Source organism: Heliangelus exortis, chromosome 1 (genome assembly GCF_036169615.1).
Source record: "Heliangelus exortis chromosome 1, bHelExo1.hap1, whole genome shotgun sequence".
Classification (NCBI taxonomy): Eukaryota; Metazoa; Chordata; class Aves; order Apodiformes; family Trochilidae; genus Heliangelus; species Heliangelus exortis.
Window position 1 is genome coordinate 134,990,233 of NC_092422.1, and position 19,968 is coordinate 135,010,200.

A 19,968-nucleotide genomic window follows, 5' to 3' on the forward strand; every position below is an offset into this window, starting at 1 on the left:
CATATAAAGTCTGTGAACATCTTGAAAGATGTGGATTATTTGGGGTCCCTAATCTGTCTGGCATCTCACCATGCAAAAACTGCGACTCTAATTTCCAGTCTAAATTTATTCGTGTTCAGCTCACACCCATTTGTTCATGTGCCAGCTTGTCCCTTAGAGCTCAGGATGCCAAAACTGAGGCCAGAGCCTGATAATATGGTCCTGCTGGCAGCATGACCAGTGTAATAAAGACCCCTTCCAATCCGGGGGCTAATCCCAGACCTGTGCCACAGCACACTTCTTTTTCAAAGTCCCTTGACAATATAAGCAGTTAAACAGATGATAGAAGGAATGGAAAAGATTAAAAACTAACCCTATAAAAACAAAAGACTGAGTTTTACTTATTTATAAGCCTGGACTGGTTCATGTAGGAATCGGAAGCACAGCAGACCTGGGCAGGACCAAGAGGCTGGAGGGGGCTGAGCCACAACAGTTCCACCTTTGCCTGAGTTAGATTTGTATGGAGTCACACTGGTGCATCAAGAAAAGTTATATTCCTGGGAGGTTTTTCTGATTGTGGATCCGTTCCCTGACTGATTTCACAGCTCACTGCCACAGCCTGAGGGCACAACTGCACAGAGGGTGAACATCAGCTTCTTGGACAGGAACTATTTAAGCCCATATGGCTGCCAAAACCCCTGTGCAACCAGGGCAAGACATCAAGTGCAAGGACATGGTAATAGAAGAAAATAAATTTAAATCTGAGCTTTAAAAATTTAGTAACAAAGCATTAATTTGAAAGCTGCCTCTGTGTAAAACTATCTGGTTTTGAACAGATGAGGTTTCCAGTGTAGCAACTACTATTTGCTGCTTTGTAAATCCTTTCCTGAACATAAAGAAAAAAGAACTGGAAAAGTAACGAAAATTGCAAGTGCACTTTACTAAAATTTATTCCTTTTCAATGACTTTGAATTTAACTCAGTTTTCAAAGCATATTATATATATATTTCAACTGCCAAAGCTATCCAAAAGCTTTCCAAAAAAAGCTATGCATTTTTCCTGCTTCTCTCCTCAACATGAACTGTAATATGACATTTATGCTGGTGGTACAGACACCAGAACAGCACCCATCTTCTCCTCCTACAGCTCTGCTAGCCCAGAAGGGCTAATGAAAGTCAAAACTCAGTTTATATCAACTGAGCCAGTGTAAGTTGTCACCAGACAAGCTTTCCATCCATCCTGAGGGTTTCTGAGCACATCCTGCACTTCATTGGTGAGGACTTTATCCTGCAAAGAGATCAGCCCACACCTAGGCTTCAAAATAAGGGATCAGGTTTCAGAGGTGCCTGTGGAAAACTGAGCTTTCCCTTTCCTGCTTTTGACGTGAAAGAGAAAACTCCAAGGGGTTAAATTATCTGGAAAATGTAAGTATTTATCTAACATCTCATCCACTCATAAAGTGCAGTTCAATTTGAGGAGGATGGACACCACAGAATTTGACCCTAAGCTGTTCTGAGAGTCCATTCAGCAGTACTCACGGTTCACAGCTCTTCAAATAGTGATTTAGAAGTCACAGTTCCTGCAGCCGGTGCAGTTGGGCTGGATAAGGGTACCCAGTTTGGATCATTAAGATCCTGCAAACTTCAGAAAGGCACTTGGATGTTTTGGCTTCTAATTCCAAACAGTTTTTCAATCCAGTTTGCTATCAAAAGCTGAGGAAAGGCAGGACTGCTTCTTTTGGTGCAATGTGGGTTGATGTCATCTTTGAATGATCATACACCTCCAGCATCAGGTGGCATGAGAGTGTCACCAAGTCACAGCATCACACTTGAAGAACGAAACCAGTAACAACTGAGTGATTCTCATTCCTGGTGAAAATCCAGGTGTGCAGACAATCGTGCACTAATTCGTCAGAGGGAAGGGCAAAGGGCATTTTCCTCAAAAGCAACCACAGCTTGGAAGACAAAAATCCTCTCCTGTAGCCAAATTTTACCCTGGGCACAGAGTGAACATCAGGCCAGGTTCTCTGCAGGGACAGCCTGCCTCCCTTCCCCGGTCACTGAGGCTGCATCACACCTTTATGCTAATTGTACTCGTTGGCCATATAATGCACGGCACTTAAATTGCACTGCACTGGCATTTCCAGCAAGGAGCACGTACAAAGCCAATGGTTTGGCACAAACAGTCCTCCCTCCCCATGATGACTTCGTCTGGAGCTCTGCTGATCCAGGCAAGGTGGGGAACTGACCCTGTGTCTGGTGACTACAGGTCAGGACCTTGTCTTCCAAGCACCACTGCTGACTTGCTTAGACCACTTGTTTTGATTATAACTAACTCTGAAATTCAGTTTTTTTCATCTGCCAAGGGGAGGTAAATTTAATTCAGGACCAGAACTGTGATCTTGTCTGTGGATGGTGTGATACATCACAGGCTCCAATGCACTTAAAGATCCTTCAGTGAAAATGTGTAAATACCATTATTATTAAATCCATGTTTACAGTAATACCTCAGGCAGAACACAGCATACACAAGAGAACAGTCTATAGGAGACAGCTTTTTTTTCAAAGAAAGAAATGTTTTTATTTTTCCCTTGAAGCTAAAAGGAAAACAAGTATGAAGTGGGAGAAATCCAGTGGGTTAAGTTCTTCCAGTTACCACTCAGAGAAAATGAAAATTATCTATTTTATGCTATCATTCAAAGGATATATACAGTACCAGAGAATTTCCCCCCATTATCTTGAACATATTTATTCTCTCTGGGCAATATGCTATTGGATATGTTGACTAGACAAGACTATGGGATTTCTGTAGGTGGAACAGCTGTACATCTGGAATGCAATCTTGGCTTTTTTTGACAAATATTAAGTTCTTGAAGTGAAAAATGTTTTTGTCCTGCAAAAAATAGTGTATTTGTAGAGAAGGCAAGGAATGCTTGTCTTGCAGGTGAGGGGGGCAGGCTGCAGTGCATAGATGGGTCATGTTTGTGTATGTGTTTGCAGGTGGGGACCACAGAAAGCTGGTTAATGAGGATACATGCACTCATCCCTGGAACAGGCAGGGTGTAGGAGGTGACAAGGAATTGCCTGAGTCTCTGTATTGCAGAGAAAGCAAGAAATCCTATTAAGGATTTATGCTGTTCCAGCAAAATAACTTCCTCACTGGAAGCAGAAGCCAACTTTTTCATTGTCTTTACTTCACTCGTGCTGACAGTGTGCAGCTCCTCAGTCAAGCCCAGTGCTGGTTTTGTACCGAGAGATTAATCACTAGAAAACGGGCTACCAAGCCTCCTAGCTCTTAGTCCTGCTCTCAGTCTCCATTTCTGTTGCCTATGAGATGTATTTCCAAGACTTTGGGTGGACAGCCTTCACATTGCTGAACCCTCATAGAGTGCAAGCAGTTATGACATGAATGGTTTTGAAAATATAGTGATGTGCATGTCCAAACTATGTTCTAGGGAAATCATGTATGGGAGATGTCTAAGAAGACATTTGTTCATGGTGTGTAATAATTATAGTATGTTTTCATTTACAGTGTCTTCTCCATGCACAAGGGAATATAACAAAATGTAACTAAAACCGCATATCCTTACAAATGAAGGGAGAGAGAGTGTTTCATACAAAGGTTAAACAAAAAAATCTGTTTAATGTCACTTTGGGGATTAGAAAAACTGGAGTAAAACAAACATCCAGAACAAACTTTGAGGGGTTGCTTCAGGAAAAGCACGTGTGTGAGTGTGTGCCATCACATCTGCATATTTAATATGTCTTTCTGGGACAGCTTAGGGAAAATGGGAAGCTGGAAGTTTTCAATGCGGGAATGAGATGGAAGAATGTGAACCATTCTAAACAAAACACAGCTGAGTTGCCAGCTGACTTGCTAAAATGCCAGCGCCCTCTAGGATCCCTTGAAATGAAGCTGAGGACTAACCCTGCCCTTCAGGCAGCGGGTAGAGAGCCAGGAGATCTGAGCTGTACTCCTGGCCCTGCAGCAAACCCAGCATGTGACGCTGGAAAAGTCATTCAGCTCGAAGTTTCCAAAACTTAGATTCCAAAACTGATTTCGTGCCTGCACTTCTGGGCACCTAGCGTGAGACAGCAGGAGCCCAAACATCCAGGATTTCAAACAAAGTTAAGGCACAGGTACTAACCTCCCATCTATGTAGAGGATACATTGTGGGGATCAGTTTCATCACAGATGCAATGAGGTATAAAACCTGTGAAGCAACCTGAAATGCTACAAAGCTGCTGGTATCACATGATTATGTAGACCTCTCATTTTGCCAAAGGAGAGGTGCTACGGATCTGCAAAGGAGTATTATTTAGTTACCTGTTGTTTCTCATGTCCTGGCAACCACTGCCATTATATAAATATTTTCACAGGTTTCAAGATTTTTGTTGACATTTCCCGCTTCAGGGCATCAAAGAATAATCTTCTTATGAAAGGATTCACTGCTCCAAAAGGAATATAAAGGATACAGACTGGGATTGCTGGCAAAAAGCATGGAACAACAACACTGACAAGAGTAGGAAAATACTAGATCTCAAGGGTGAAATAGTGGAAAGAAAGCAGCTTTTCTACATAATTTAGTCAGCTTGTATGCTGGGGAAAAAAAAAAAAAAAAAAAAAAAAGGAGTAAAAGCTGTATTTCTAGATTACATTTTCCTGTGCATGCACGTTGGTTTTTTGCTTTTTTTTTTTTTTTTTAAAACTGGGAACCTTCTGGATTAAAGTTGTGTTCTCATTGTACATGACAGGGTCTGATCACAGAGAAGATTAATTTACACTATATTGTAGGCAAAGGATTATTCTGGTTTTTTTTTTCTGAATGGAGTAGAAACAAGTTGAAAGAACTAGTTTAAAACACAAATCCTTTTTCAATATTTTCACCTGCAACATAGTAAACTCTATGCTCTCTTCCTACGTTGTTTGCATATGCCCTTCATTTTGCACCCATACTTTCAGAGATTTTCAAGATACTTGGCATGCACAGGCAGATAACACACGAAGGTGAACTTAGAGTTCCAATGGGGTTTTAGCACATCTGTGCATACTTAAGAATGGAACCAAGAACAGAAGCAGCTTCTGCAAGCACCTTCTTTTGCCACCACTTCCGTGTGCATCCATTGGAGTTGCAGCAGAAAACAGAAAATCAAGGAAATGTAGCAACCACAGTTTCTGTAGGATTACTTTTAGGAACAAGATATTAAAGTAAGCTTCCACTGGCCAAAACTAATGTAAATCTTCCATTAAGTATAAAACTATATTTTGTTTCTTTATCCTGTGTTCTGCATATAACTGTGTTTCATAATTCTCACCTGCAGCTTGTGCTGGGTTCCAACTCTGATTTTCATAGCATGTTTCCAAAACAGTACTGCCCTATTTTTCAGTTTTCCCTTAAGTACTTACTTTGAAGCCAATGCTTGTAGGGCAGGAGACATAACTTGGTCCAATTCTAGACAATTTTAGAATGCTACTTACTACCTGAAAAAGTGCTGGTGGCCCTGGTCCAGAGTTAAAAGTAATGCTGCAGTAATCCATAGGTACAAAAATCCTGTGTTTTAAGAACCATATAGCAACATAATTACCCTTCCTCAAACCCTTACCTTCCAGCAGGATCTTAACTCTAACTCTTGCTATTGCAAGAATATATGAATTACCCATCTCTGCACCTCACTCCTGAGGCCCCTGACAAGGCTTTATCAGAGAGGGACAAGCTCAGGTATTGATGCCTTGGAGCTTCTTACAAAGAAGACCACCAACAAGCTGGCCTGACAGCCATGTAACACTTACTAGCAAGCTAGCCACTGTTGTCACATCTGCCCTGGCTGCTAGAAATCTTCAGCAGAGGGGAGGCTGCATCCACTTCTCCAACCCCAACCAAAGGCCAGAATATCTCCATCACAGGCTGAATGTCCTGGCTTTCAGTGCAGCTATGCACACACATGCAAAGCATCTGGCCATCTCTGCTGGGTTTTGGACTAAACAGCTGTTAAGAGAGGGAGATTGCACAAACCTGCTGCTGTAACAGGTACCACACAGCAGGTCAGACACATAATGTTTGTGCTGTGATTGCAGGGGTTGCCCCTTTTAGATCAAGCTGTAAAAGGTCTGAGTTTGATCTCCAGGAATGGCTTATGAAAGCAATTGCTACCTGAAAGGTCTCTTTGTTGTTGTGCCACTGTTTTTAATAATAAGAATTACATCAGATACTTTCTGCCATTTCAATATTCTTTAGTACTGCTAATAAAGAAAAGATGAAGCCCAACATCTAAAACAGCACCCAATGAACTGAACTGCAAGTGCTGAACTTGGGATTTTACATCCTGCCCTCCCAGAGCACTTTTCCTTTTACGCCTTTAACCACTGAGCACTGAGCTTCGTAAAAGCCACGAAGGGTGTGAAATGCTCGATGGAGCCAGAGACTTGCCTGCTGCCAGGGGCTCAGACACTTGCTCTAACCACCAGATAGCTCTGTCCCACCAGAGCAGACCAGACATACATGACAAGTCCATGATGTTCAAGTGTGGTTACCTGGTCCATAACATTATTTTTGTTCTCTGAATGATCCTTTAATTCATACTTCGTTCAATCTGTTCCAGCAGCAAGTGTTGTGGCCAATTTAACAGCAAAACTGGGAACCGGCTCCAGCCCTTTCGCGCTTTATATCCTCTGACCATTCTTTATCGTATCAGCATAGTTATATTCTTGCCAGCTCTCCATGGACAAGCAAAATCAAAACCTGAATAAAATATCCAAATCCCAAAGGCTCAAATTCAGAGCTGGAGCCTTCACTGAGGCATCAGCTCTGAATTTTGCACACCTAACCACATATTCACAGCATGATGTATTTTGAGTAAGCCACCTCCAGTACCAGGAAATACATGATGGACCAGAATTACTTTGTGCAGGAGCCACGTAATCCTAAGATACTGCCTCGTGTACCATCCATTAGAGTCACAATACCTGCAAAGTACAGAAAAAAACACCATTTTTTTATTTTCAAGGAAAGCTTCACATTGTCCTAAGCTCCACAACAGAGCTCTGCAATGCAAGAGGATCCTAATGTTAGAATTTCCAAACAATCCACTCACAGTTACATTTCCTCTGCAACCCCTTGTAAAAAAAAAAAAAAAAAAAAAAAAAGGTAAAAGAAAAAAATTTTAACCAGCGTGAATTCCAAAGGGAATCAATTCCCTTAGCAGCCCTATCCTGATTTCTATATGCATGTATGTATGTGAACATAGATTATATATGCTAATGTATCTAAAATATCCACATTACACATCTGTTCTCTGTTCTGCCTACACTTTAATGCATAGGTCTTAATAGAGATCTTTGTCATGTAATTACTAGTTGCATTCACAGAAGAGTTCTAGGGGATCTTTCTTGCTTACATTGAAGAAAGGAAAGGAACTTCTAAAACACCCTCCTGCAGCTTCTCTGAAACCTTGCTAAGAGCAGGGAAGATCCACAGCAGTAGTCAGGAGTCCACTCTGAGTAAGAAACACTGATGAGCACTACATTCTCTCCATGACAAGCTGGCACCAATGTTTTGCTAAGCCATGTCAGAAGGTGATGAAGCTGGCTTAGGTGCCAACAGTGCAAAAGGACTCTTTTGATCTCATGCACATACAAAAAACATTCCCCAAACTGACTTCTAAAAAGTTACACTAAATGAATTTTAAACTCGGTTTAAGACCATAGGCTCTATCAGGCTTAGTTGGTTTTTGTGAACATGCTTCAGAGGTAATTAAGGTCTGGAGGGCAATTTATGAAGGACAATTGTAGGCCCCTGGAGTGTGGCTGACATTAAAACTTGTACCCTGTCCCAAAACAGCACTAGCTGAACTACTTGTTAAGCCAGTTGCATTTTTTGGAGAGGAGAAATTTCCCCACAGAAGCTTAGGCTGTGGCAAAATGCTTTAAATTGGGAAGCAATGTCATGGTGGGCTGGACAAAAGGATTGAAAATTCAACATCAGCCTGTAACAGGAAATTAGCTAAGGGACTGTAGCAGGATACACCCCAAAAGGCAACCAGCCTGCAGCCTCTGCAACAGATGAGTGAAGCTCTAGTCATCACTGCCTTTTTTTTTTTTTTTTTTTTTTTTTTTTTTTCCCCCAAGGGTGGAAAGCTCCACTGTTTCAAATGAAAGCCTAGAGCTCTACAAGAACAAGGGCCCCTCTGGGCTCCTACGTGCCCAATCATCATAGCTGTACGGAGTGCAGCACATGAATCTGAGCTGCCCAGATACCCCCTTCCTGCAGCTCATTGCTCCCTCGGATGAAGCTGCCTCTCCTCTTCCAGGCACTGGGACTGGGATGGCACATAGTGCAATCCAGTGGGAAGGACTGCAAGGCACAAGAGAAGGCAAAAAGTGGCACAGTCTCTCAAGGAGCCAAGGAAGGGAAAGTAGTTCTGTCAGCTAGGGGAAATAAGGCATTTAAGCCTAGTACTTCAGGAATTAATTTAAGGTTCAATACATCAAAAGGAAGAGAAGAGTTAGCAGACCACATGCTTTATTTTTTGTGTAATTTCTGTCCTGCAGCCCCGGTGGCCACAGGCCATAGGTAAGAAAAAGCCAAATGCTAAGCAGATGCCTATGGGTAAATTAACAAGTTTTTCATTCCATGGCTGAAGCCATAAAAATGCAGAAAACACATGAAGTAGAGTGGCAAAAGAAAAGGAAGAATAGGAAAGGACTCTGCATTATTTCCTAAATGATTATTTTGAGCAAAAGAAACAATTACTGCTGGACTGAGATGGGAGCTGCAGAAAGACCTCATGAACCTTATGCCCAACCACACAGTGAAAGATACAGGACAGGCAAAGGTGCAGCTTTATCAGCACAAATTATTTCCAATTGCAGAAGCCACAAGCAAGTTATGCAGATCCCCCTGAAGCCCTGCCAAGCAAAACTGTCCGGCCTCTCCTGAACACCAGTGTAATTAGGGAAAAAAAAACCAAAAAACAAATGAAACATTTATCTGGCAAGTGCTTTCAAAAAGAGAAAGTGGCATTTGGGAGCTGCTCAAGGGGCTGGAATGCTGGAGACAGTTCCACAGGGACAGATCAGCTGTCAGAGTGTATACGAGGCAGGCAGAGATTTTTAATAAAATGCATTTTATCGCAGGGTGATTACCACCTCCTATTTATACCATATGAGATCATGAAAAACATGGCAGATATTTCCTTATTCCTGGAAACACAAAAATCAGCTGAACAACCACGTGATAAACTGGCCCTTTTCATGCACTTTTGTCTTTCCCAATCTCTATTTCCAAATATCTATCATTTAGGAAAAGCGAGCAATAAAAATCTACTAGAAAAACACTGGCATCCCCCTCTCAAAAAAACCATCCCACAGTAGATTAGGATTATGAGTCCAATTCCAGGGCTGTTCCATTTAATTGTAAATCTTAATTGTTCAAAAAGAAGCACAGATGCTTGAACTATAAAAAATGTGGAACTTCAGGGAACTTCAGGGGCTCCAGAAAATGCATCACCTATTTCCAGTCTTTGTTGGTTACAAACGACAGGCTTTAAAGACACAACATGCTAAAACAAAGAAAAAAGTATTTCATGTAAGCTTTTATGCCTTAAAGAGTATGCCTTTCCCCACTTCTCAAATGTGGTTTGAAGGTAAAAGGCTTAGAGGGAGGGAATACCACATTATTTCCACAGGAAGATTCTGCAGCTGAATTTGGGATAATACGGTAAAAGACTTCATTAGCACTCTTTCAGAATGACTTGTATAACTTGCTCCTAGCTTTGCCAGCTATGAGTAATGCAACAATCGCTAAGATACACCAGCACCACCTTTGTACCACATTTCTTTCACAGGTTGCCTGATGTCTAGCGGGCTCAGCCTTCTGGTAAACGACCTCACTGTCTTCAGCCAAGCAACGCTCACTGGGGGCTGCCCACGCGGCGTGCGAGACGCCGCACCTTTCACCTGCCCCTCGTGTCACTGAAATGCTCCTTCTCTATCCTGATGCTCAGTGATTGGTCTGAGCACAGTGGCAAAATCTATCCTCCCTAAATATTGTCTCATTAACCTGAGGGTTAAACATAACCACCCCCCACACACACCCTCCGTTCCCCTTGACAGCACAAAATACTAACGCGACAAAGATAATTCGTACTGGGTGACAGGCTGGTGCAGCGACTGTGTGCAGCTGCGGCTCCACAATCGCTGAAACCAGGACTGCACATTGCTGGATCACCCAGGAGTACAAATTTGATCGGGATCGGGCCAAGGCATGTGATCACACTTCTGCTGAATGAGCCAGCGCACACGATACGGAGCCAACGCCAATTTTACGCTGGCCGTGAGCCAGCCACAGGGGTGCAGACGATACCTGATCTGGCTGGAGCTGTGTACAGTGATACCTGATCCAGCATAAAGTCTGCTAGTAAAATGTTAACCTGTCAAAAACTTCTTGAATTAAATTGAGCAGGCAGAGCGAGTGAATACCAGGTCAGCGCTTCACATCGTGCAGCCACCCTATTCTTGAGCCAACAATAGAAGCTGTACTGGTGGGTTCTCTGTGTTGCCAAACCACAGCCTGATGTCGATAGAGATGCTTACGTGCTCAGGGATCTCACTGCATGATCAGGGCCTCAGTCCTTCAACTTGCATTGCCTCCAACTCAAAGCAAAAAGGAAAGAAAAAAGCCAGATGAAATCTAAACATTTAACCTCTTAAGTAGCCAATGGGGTCTACTAACATGGACTCTGTAGGTGAAGATGTAGCCATGGGTGTTACTGTTGCAGATAAATTTAGATTATTATTAAAACAGAGCCTATTCCTTCAGCGTGGTGAAAGTCTCAGGACAGTAAACATGCAACTAGGCTTATTTTAGTAATATTTTATAATCTAAACACTATTAAAATGCACCCTGTCGTGTCGAACAAATGTGAACTTTATTTTTTTTTCCCTGTGGCAACAGAAGGGCAGTCCTGCTGTTTTGAAACTGTTTTGAAAAGCCCTACCTGATCTCTGGTAGAATTTAACCCATTTTTAATGCTACTGCAACAGTGCCTAATGTTGAAACATTAAGCTACCATTACACAAGACTATGGACCTTTAAAAAAACATGAATTTCAAACATACTTTCTTGAAAGTGCTGGAAATCCGTAGAGATGGTTCGGTTTATGTGACTGTTTGAACTCTTTTCACAGTTAGTTCATAGACACCATTAGGTGAAAGCCATTTTCCCAAGTTTCTCTATTTCCTATCACAGAGACCATAACATGTCCCATACAGAAGTCTCCCAGCCTTGACAGCTACCCAGATCCCCGAGCTGTTTACATAAATGGATAAACTCCTATCACTCCTGCAGGGATGCCTAGACAGGGAGTCCCCAAATTTTGTCCCTCAAGGTCATCATGCAGTCTCGGGCCAAACCGCAGACTGCAGCAGCCACGGGGTGACCGGGTGCTTCCCCCTGCCCCACTGTGCAGCAGCGTGAACCCCCAGTCCCTCCTCACGGTGGATCCCCAGGCAACTCAAGGCTCCGCTCACTCGCCAGCCTCAGGCGGCACTGACAGGTGGGGCGCTGGTAGGTGCCGGTGGCTCCTCGGGGAGCATAAGGCCTGAAGCGGGGCGGCCACCCGCAGCAGGGACAAGTCACCCGAGGGTGACAATGCAGCATCCAGACACGACTTCTCCTCACTGACAGGGAGGAAAGGGGGGGCGGGGGGGAGCGCCCGAGTCACCCTCCGACCGCTCCCGGCGGAGGAGCGGCGAGACGAGAGGCGCCGCGGCGGCGCGGCAACGGTTAACGGCGGGACTCAGCGAATGGGCCGCGCTGTTTCCAGGGCGACGGCTCCGAGTGTTCCGGATCGTACCATTGCGCAAGCGGTACGGGGGGGAAAGAAGGGGGAGGCAGAGGCGGCGACCGGCGCCGCCGCCGACAGGCCCGGCCCAGCGCCGCCTCCTCCTTCCCTCCCTTCCTCCCTCCCTCCCTCCCTCCTCCTCCCCCCCGCCTCGCCGCGCCTCCTCCCCCTCCCTCCCTCCCTCCCGCCCGGCCGGAGCGCGGCGCCGGGGCCCAGCAGCAAGCGGCGCGCGGCGGAGCGAAGCAGGCGGCTGGCGGCGGCCGGGCCCGGAGCGGCGGAGTCGGTACCGGCGGCGGGGTGGGCCGGGCCGGGCCAGCGCGACTCCCTGGCCTCGCTGCCTTCTCGCCGCCTCCGCCGCGGGATGCGGGCGGCCCGGGGCCGGGGGCTGTGAGCGGCGGCAGCGCGGAGACAAAGGGAGGCGGCGGGGCTCGGCGGCCGGCACCAGGGACGGAGCGCGGGGGCCGCCGCCGCCGCCGGGGCGCACTCGCCCGCCCGCCGGGAGGCGGCACGATGCGGCACGGGGCGGCGCGGCCGCAGCAGCGCGGCGGCAGCAGCGGCGCGGCCCGCCCGGCGCGGCGGTAGAGGAGGCGGCGGCCGCAGGGCGCGGGGCCGGGCCGGGCCGGCGGTCGCGCAAAGTGTCTCCCGCGGGCCGGGCCGCGCCGCCCGGGCCGGCGATGTGAGGGCGGCGGCGGCGGCGGCGAGGAGGAGCCCGGCGCGGCACGGCGCGGAGCGGAAGGCGGGCGGGCCCCGAGCGGAAGCGGGCCGGGCCCGGCGGCGAGGAGGAGCGCGGCGCCGGCGGGGGCGGCCGGGCGCGGGCGTGCGATGGAAACGCACATCTCGTGCCTGTTCCCCGAGCTGCTGGCCATGATCTTCGGGTACCTGGAGGTGCGGGACAAGGGCCGGGCGGCGCAGGTGTGCACGGCCTGGCGGGACGCCGCCTACCACCGCTCGGTCTGGCGGGGCGTGGAGGCCAAGCTGCACCTGCGCCGCGCCAACCCCTCGCTCTTCCCCAGCCTGGCGGCGCGGGGCATCCGGCGGGTGCAGATCCTGTCGCTGCGGCGCAGCCTGAGCTACGTGATCCAGGGCATGGCGGACATCGAGAGCCTCAACCTCAGCGGCTGCTACAACCTCACCGACAACGGGCTGGGCCACGCCTTCGTGGCGGAGATCAGCTCCCTGCGCTCGCTCAACCTGAGCCTCTGCAAGCAGATCACGGACAGCAGCCTGGGCCGCATCGCCCAGTACCTCAAGGGCCTGGAGGTGCTGGAGCTGGGGGGCTGCAGCAACATCACCAACACCGGCCTCCTCCTCATCGCCTGGGGCCTGCAGCGCCTCAAGAGCCTCAACCTGCGCTCCTGCCGGCACCTCTCCGACGTGGGCATCGGGCACCTGGCGGGCATGACGCGCAGCGCGGCCGAGGGCTGCCTGGGCCTGGAGCAGCTCACGCTGCAGGACTGCCAGAAGCTCAGCGACCTCTCACTCAAGCACCTGGCCCGCGGGCTGGGCCGCCTCCGCCAGCTCAACCTCAGCTTCTGCGGGGGCATCTCGGACGCGGGGCTGCTGCACCTGTCGCACATGAGCAGCCTGCGCAGCCTCAACCTGCGCTCCTGCGACAACATCAGCGACACAGGCATCATGCATTTGGCCATGGGCAGCCTGCGGCTCTCTGGCCTCGACGTCTCCTTCTGTGACAAGGTGGGGGACCAGAGCCTAGCCTATATCGCACAGGGCCTGGACGGGCTGCGCTCCCTCTCCCTCTGCTCCTGCCACATTAGCGACGAGGGCATCAACCGCATGGTGCGGCAGATGCACGGGCTCCGCACCCTCAACATCGGGCAGTGCGTCCGCATCACCGACAAGGGCCTGGAGCTCATCGCAGAACACCTCAGCCAGCTGACCGGCATCGATCTCTATGGCTGCACCCGCATTACCAAGCGGGGCTTGGAGCGCATCACCCAGCTGCCCTGCCTCAAGGTGCTCAACCTGGGACTTTGGGAAATGACTGAGAGCGAGAAGGTCAGGTGAGAGGAGGGGGGCGGCCCGAGACCTCCATCTCCTCTGGAGGGACTCCTTGACAGACCGACCGACTGACTGACTGACTGCTGCAATGGAGGAGAGAAAGAGAGAGAGAGGGGCACGCACAGAGCCATGCTACCCACACACCCTGGCACCGGAGGGAGGAGCATAGAGAAAGAGAGTATATCCTTGACCCTTCTGTGCTGCTTACCTACCCTTGCCCTGGAGGAGCAGGAAGGGGAGCAGGAGGAGAGAGGGAAAGCACCTGTCCTTTTTCCAGGTAATGCCTCCAGCTCCATGCTGGAGAGGCAGAGCTGCCCCTTCCCCCACAGCATCCTTCCCTGTGGAAGAGGTAGAAGTCCACACTCTTAGGCACTGGGGCTAGAAACACCCCTCTTTATCTCCACTCCCTGACTCCATCCCCTTGTGCACTAAGGATGGATAAAGACAGACCCTTGTTTTGCCATGTATTAAGAATAGATTATTTTTGGTTTATATAAAGGAGAGTGGGAATGGAGATGGGAACAACCAATAACAACAGCAGAAAAGGCTTCCTCGCTACACTTAGAGACCCAGCCACCCAGTCATCTTGCGCTGGGCACAGATACAGCTTTTGGTAAAATAACCATTCCACCTCTGCACTTCCCCCTCCTCTGTTAACTGGGAATTGTGACAGAAATACTGCTCCCTAGGTACATTGATTTTTTAATTATTATTATTTTATTTTTATTTTTTTAAATCTGTTTTCAATCTCCAGTTCCATGTTATACTCTGCTGTGGGTGGATTCAGCCTCCCACTATTCAAGTTCTTCACTGCACTGAGACTAGGGATAGCTAGCTACAGCCTCCTTTTGTCAGAATGTTTCCATGCCATCCTGCACTATAGTTAATGGAAAAGCCTAGGCACTCCATTCTCTCTCCCCATCTCTACTGGAGATGAAGATACCATTTCTTCCTTGTCCTGTCTCTGTGGGGACTGGACATGGACCCCAGTCTTTTAAGCCTTCCCATGCACTGGGGGACACTGACAGTTACTGAGACTCATCTTCTCTTTGATCATTCTCTCTTTTTCTCCCCTCCTTCTTCTTGGCAACAGGGACAGACATATCCAGCTACATATCCATTCCTCTTTGAGTTGGGCGTGAGCGGGTAGGAGGGGTGGGTAGCTTCCCTCTACCCAGGGGACTTGAGGAAGAATCCCTAGCTTCATTTCTGCTTCACTTGAGATACTGTGACCTGTTTTTATTTTGAAATGCATAAAAAAAATTACTGCTACAAAAACAGCCTCTTACTCTCCCATCTATCCCTTGCTTATGTCCTGCAACTGATTCCAGTTTTCCTCACTCATTCTTCACAGTATTCATTTTCTTACATGGTTTTATTTTTAAGACATTTGAAGTTGCTGTTCTTGTGGATTTTTAAGTACATTTTTTTTCTGCTGAATATATTCTATATATATAAATATATATATGATGTCTGGCTACCTCGTTTTAATTTGTTACTTTTTTTTTTCCTCCTCAAAAGCCCTGGAATTCTTACAGGAAAGAGATTTTGAAACTGAAACATTTTTGTGCCTAGACTGGAATAATGCCCCTTGGGTTTGTTGTTCTTTTTCTCCTTGCCCTCCCTGCCTTTTTTTTTAATATTTTTGTTTCATTTTTTAAGCTTACCTTATTGTGTCCCACCTTCACATTCTGGTTGTGCCTCTCCCTCCCTCTTCACTGGGGACTGGGGACCCAAACTGCTTCTGCATTTTTACTCCTCTAGCACAAACATGTTACGTGAGAATCCATGCTGAGAATTGGGCTACTGTTAACAGAAACATGTAAAATGCAAGCTCTTTTTTTAAAAAATAAATTATATATATAGATATATGCAAATGCTTTCCCCTTCCCTGCCAGATCACCTACAAAAGGTCACTATGCCAGGCTTCCTGTTTGTAGGTGGAGAGGAGCAGAGCTGGCCTGCAGGCCCTGAGGCTGCAATGTGAAGGGGAGGAGACTGAAGTTCATCTGTCTTATCTCTGTCAATAAAATGGAGCTGGGTCTTTAGATTTATTTTTTTTTAATTATTATTTTAAAGAGAAAGAGTAAGTTTGGATTTTGTTTTGTTTGCTTTTTTTTAAAAAGAAAAATATCTTGGGTTTTTTTCCTGCTCATCTGTTCAAAATCTCAAACCCTCCACAGTAACAGGCCAGACCACGGAGTTAACACAAACCCAGAGACCCCTATGGATTAATTGTACTGTTTGTGAATTTGTATAAAAAAAAAATAACAAAGATCCTCTTAAAACATTTTATATTCTTACAGTAAAAGGTTAAACATATTTATATAATAAAAGAGGAAATATGAAGTATGTTTTTGAAAAAAAAAAAAAAGCCATATGTGTCTTGTCTGTGCTTTTTAAAGATGGGTATCTCTCTGTCTATGTGTTGGGTTTGGTAAGTATGCTGTGGGGCTCGTGTTGGGGGTTTGGGGCTGCTCAGTCTTGTTGCAGTGAGTGGGGAGAGAAGGAAGAAAGAAAGCCCATGCCTCCTATGCAGGATGCTGAGTAACATCACCATGAAGAGTTTGAAAGGAGGGGGCTTAGTAGGACCAGACTTGTCTGCCAGGGCATTCACAGCAGCAGCCATGGTGAGAAACTTGAGTTCAGCTGCTCATAGGTGTGAGGTGTCAGCTCAGTCTGGGGTTAGACAGACTGAAAGCACTGAAGTTTGCTAGTGAGTATTCAAGGGCAGAGAAAGGCATTTGGGAGGGGGGATAGAAAGGCTGCGTTTCCTAATTTTTTAAAGCTCAAGGTAGCAGAGGCTTTTTTTTGCGTGTGTGTGTGTGACTTACTTAAATGAGACACGCCCTGGGTGGAAGACCCATCAAATAAAAAACATTCCCCAGGAGTGACAACCCTCAAAAATCATGCCCTCACCAGTGCACTAGGACCTGGGAAACCCAAAATGTTCTGGTTAGTTTCCACTGTCCAGGCTAAGATTAAAGAGGAAGTGAATCGGGAATATTAAAAAAAAAAAAAAAAAATTGACTTATCTAAGGTGTCCTTTGTCCTAGCCCATAATCTTTCTCCACAATGTATGACTCTTAACCCGATGGGGTCGCTTTTTAACCTTCCATGATGTGGGGTTTTTATTGTTGGAGACGGAGCTTACGCGGTATTTATAAGGCAGTGACAAAAGCCCATCTCCCCCCCAAGCCCGGTGGTGGGGCTCGCTTGCCCCGCTGCCCCCTTTCTGCCTCGAAGGAGGGGGAATGCGAAATGGTGGAAGAAGCCGGAGCCATTGTTCAGCAAAGTTAAAAGAGGAGCTGTCCTTGCTTGCTTGCTCAGTCATGCATACTCAATCTGGCCGGGCCGGGTCCCTATGGAAAGGAGGAGGGCGATTCTTCCCCTCTTCTTAACATTCCTCTCCAGGCCTGGCTGTATTTAAGCTGCTTTCCTCCACGCCGAGGAGGAGGGAGGGGGATGGTCTGAAGTTCCTGTACATTTGCATTTTAAGCACTTCCAGCGCTGAGCAGGCCACTTTGTTTGGCTCCTGCAGCCCTCCACAGGCTGCTGCTCCAGGTGGGTCATATGCCCTACCAAAGGAGATCCCCTGTGCATCAGGGGGGCCAACCTGCCCCAGGTTCTTAACCTCTGCCTCCACAGGTAGATTTGGTTGAGGCCGGACTGGTGGGCATACTTTGCTGCCAACTCTAACCACCTCACCCCTTTTATGTCACTGCTGCATTTCTAAGGGGAAAATAGTTCCCAACTCTGGCCCTCCTGAAAAGAAACCACCTCCTCCACATCCCGAGGACCTGGACTGCCTCAGGGTTTGGACTTTGGGGCGTGTGTTGATTTTTCCTCCTTTCCTTCCAAGACTTCCAAACTTTCTGCTGGGAGTCCATCACAAAAGCTGCATTGTTCGTGTTCGGGAAAGCCACCACAATTGGATCTAATAGAGCCTGACACTATATCCATCTTCCTTTCCTTGGAGGGAGGCTTGGGATCTGTCTTCCCTGCATTAAGAAAAAAAGTTTACAGTAACTTCTTGACTGAAAAAGAGGATGTATGAACATTATAAACAATGGGAATTCCAGATCAGGTTTCCATTACTGCTGTAAATGCAAATGTTTCTGGGGTAGGCAGCAGTTCCAGACAGGGATGGGGAACAAGATACACCTCTCGTAAGGTAGATTTGCTTCTGCTAGATTAGAATGAAAATAATTAAAATGGCATCTCCTTAATAAGCCCCATGATCACATGGGTTAGAGTGGAGCATCTATGTCTAAATGTGTGTGCTTGTAAATTCTGTAATCAGAACTAGGACAGAATTTTTTCCCCCCTTAAAAAAACCCCCAAACTTCCCACATAAACAAAACCAAGCCAAAACATAGCACACATGGCTCACAATACTAATTAAGGGGAACTGAAGCCCAAGGAAGCTGCTGAAACCAAAGTCTCTCCAAAGCCCAGCATTTTAGACACCCTAGGCTGTTCCTGCAGATGGATAAATGCTCCTCATGCCCCAGTGAGGCAGCACCTCCTTGTGCTCTTCACTGCCCAGCGAGGCCAGGGCTGGGGGAATGCAAGTGTTTACTAGTGAAGAAAAGGATTTCTTACACAATCCACTGCCAGCAGCCATATACAAATTACCATATGACTCCTCAGGCTAACAAGGAAACTTAATTTTCACTCTCCAGACGCTCTTGAATTTTTGAAGACAACTCAATTGGCAACTGGGGTAGAAAACCATAAAAAACCCGCACCACTATTTGGAAGCAAGCTGGCAGTCTCCCATCTGTGTCAGAGAGCCCAGAGTGCCCCAGCGGTGGTTTTGGTGCCAGCTTTCACTGTTGTACCCAGCAAAAGCATATCCAGACACTCTAGCTGGGGCAGAAGGGTCCCTTGCCTACAGCTGGGGCACAGAGGCTGAACCAAGGACCTGCTTTATGGACTGGTGACCCTGGGGAGTAGAGGGACCATGCTTGAAAGGTGGCAGCAGAAAGCAGAGCAATGCAGGAGTGACATTAAGTGGGGGTGAAGGGACTGGGCAGGAGAGGAGGTGGTCAGGAACAGAGGGTGAGTGACAGGGAATGCTGGCTCACAAGCTGCAGCAAAGTCCCTGCATGCGTGGAGCTCCCCAGTCTGCTGCAGCAGCTGCTCCTCTGGCCAGAGCTGGCTCCTCTCTCTGGGAGATGGGGAGGACAGGGAGGCTCCACCTGGGTCCTACTGCCCTTGGACTGGCATATGGGAGGTCCGCGCATGACAGATTTATACATTTTATATGTTCCCACCCCACACTGTGGGTTGGACTGAATCAGTTCGTCGTGGTGGTTCTGGGGTCCTTTGTTTCCCTGATAATAAATAACGGGGTCACGGGGCAGCTGTCATGCAAGCCACCTGGGGCCTGTGCTAGCAGGACATGTGATCTCTGTGCTAGATAGTATAGAGGTTACTACTGAACCTGCCCTTTGGTCGTCAGGGAAGAGTTAAAATGAGAGCTGGGTGGCCAAGACACCCAAAGTTTTTGGAACTAAAGCTGGAACTTAGCACAGGCTGCCATTAACAGCTCAAGGGCAGGCATCCCTTGGATCTGGCAGCCTCGCTTCATACGTATGCAGGATGCTTCTGGCAAAGTGGAACATTTTTTTGTTTTCTCTCTCTCCCTCCCTCACCTTAAATCCCACTCTTTCAGCCAGCAGCTCTTTAATAGTGCCTTCTGTGGAGGAAAAAGATAATCAATAAACCAAACAGGGTGGTGTGGGCTGGATACGAGGACCCCTCAGGGACCAGAGCTGCTGGCTGGGCTGCACGACGCTCCCTGCCACAGCCAGCCAGCGGGGCCGTCCTGCTCAATTCCCCAGCCCCAAGTCGCACGGAAGAAAGAGCTGGAGAGGGGTTGTCAGGATCCTGTGCCAGAACTCAGACTCCAGCCACGTTTGGCAGGGATGCTAGTGTTTCTCCCCCTTCTTTAATTAAATCTACCAAATGCATTAGCTCAATGGCAGCTTAACCTGAAACAGCACTGCAAAGATTTCGAAAGATCGGAACCTGATTTGTCCTTACAACAGGAAGATGAGCGGAAATGGGATTTTCCAAAAAGATTTTAGAAAATCTAGGGCATGTTTTGGAACGGGCGTCAAAA

At 47.4% G+C, this 19,968-nt stretch overlaps 2 protein-coding genes across 2 annotated transcripts in view; one reads left to right on the plus strand and one right to left on the minus strand.

Moving 5' to 3' along the window:
• WNT5B (Wnt family member 5B) overlaps window positions 1-19,968 on the minus strand; it is a 73,690-nt gene that overhangs the window by 24,938 nt on the left and 28,784 nt on the right. The gene's annotated exons all lie outside the window — the stretch shown is intronic.
• Window positions 11,677-16,187, plus strand: FBXL14 (F-box and leucine rich repeat protein 14). The gene has a single exon (XM_071768036.1). It carries the CDS (start codon window positions 12,642-12,644, stop codon window positions 13,842-13,844), a length of 1,203 nt encoding a protein of 400 aa, XP_071624137.1. The 5' UTR covers window positions 11,677-12,641; the 3' UTR covers window positions 13,845-16,187.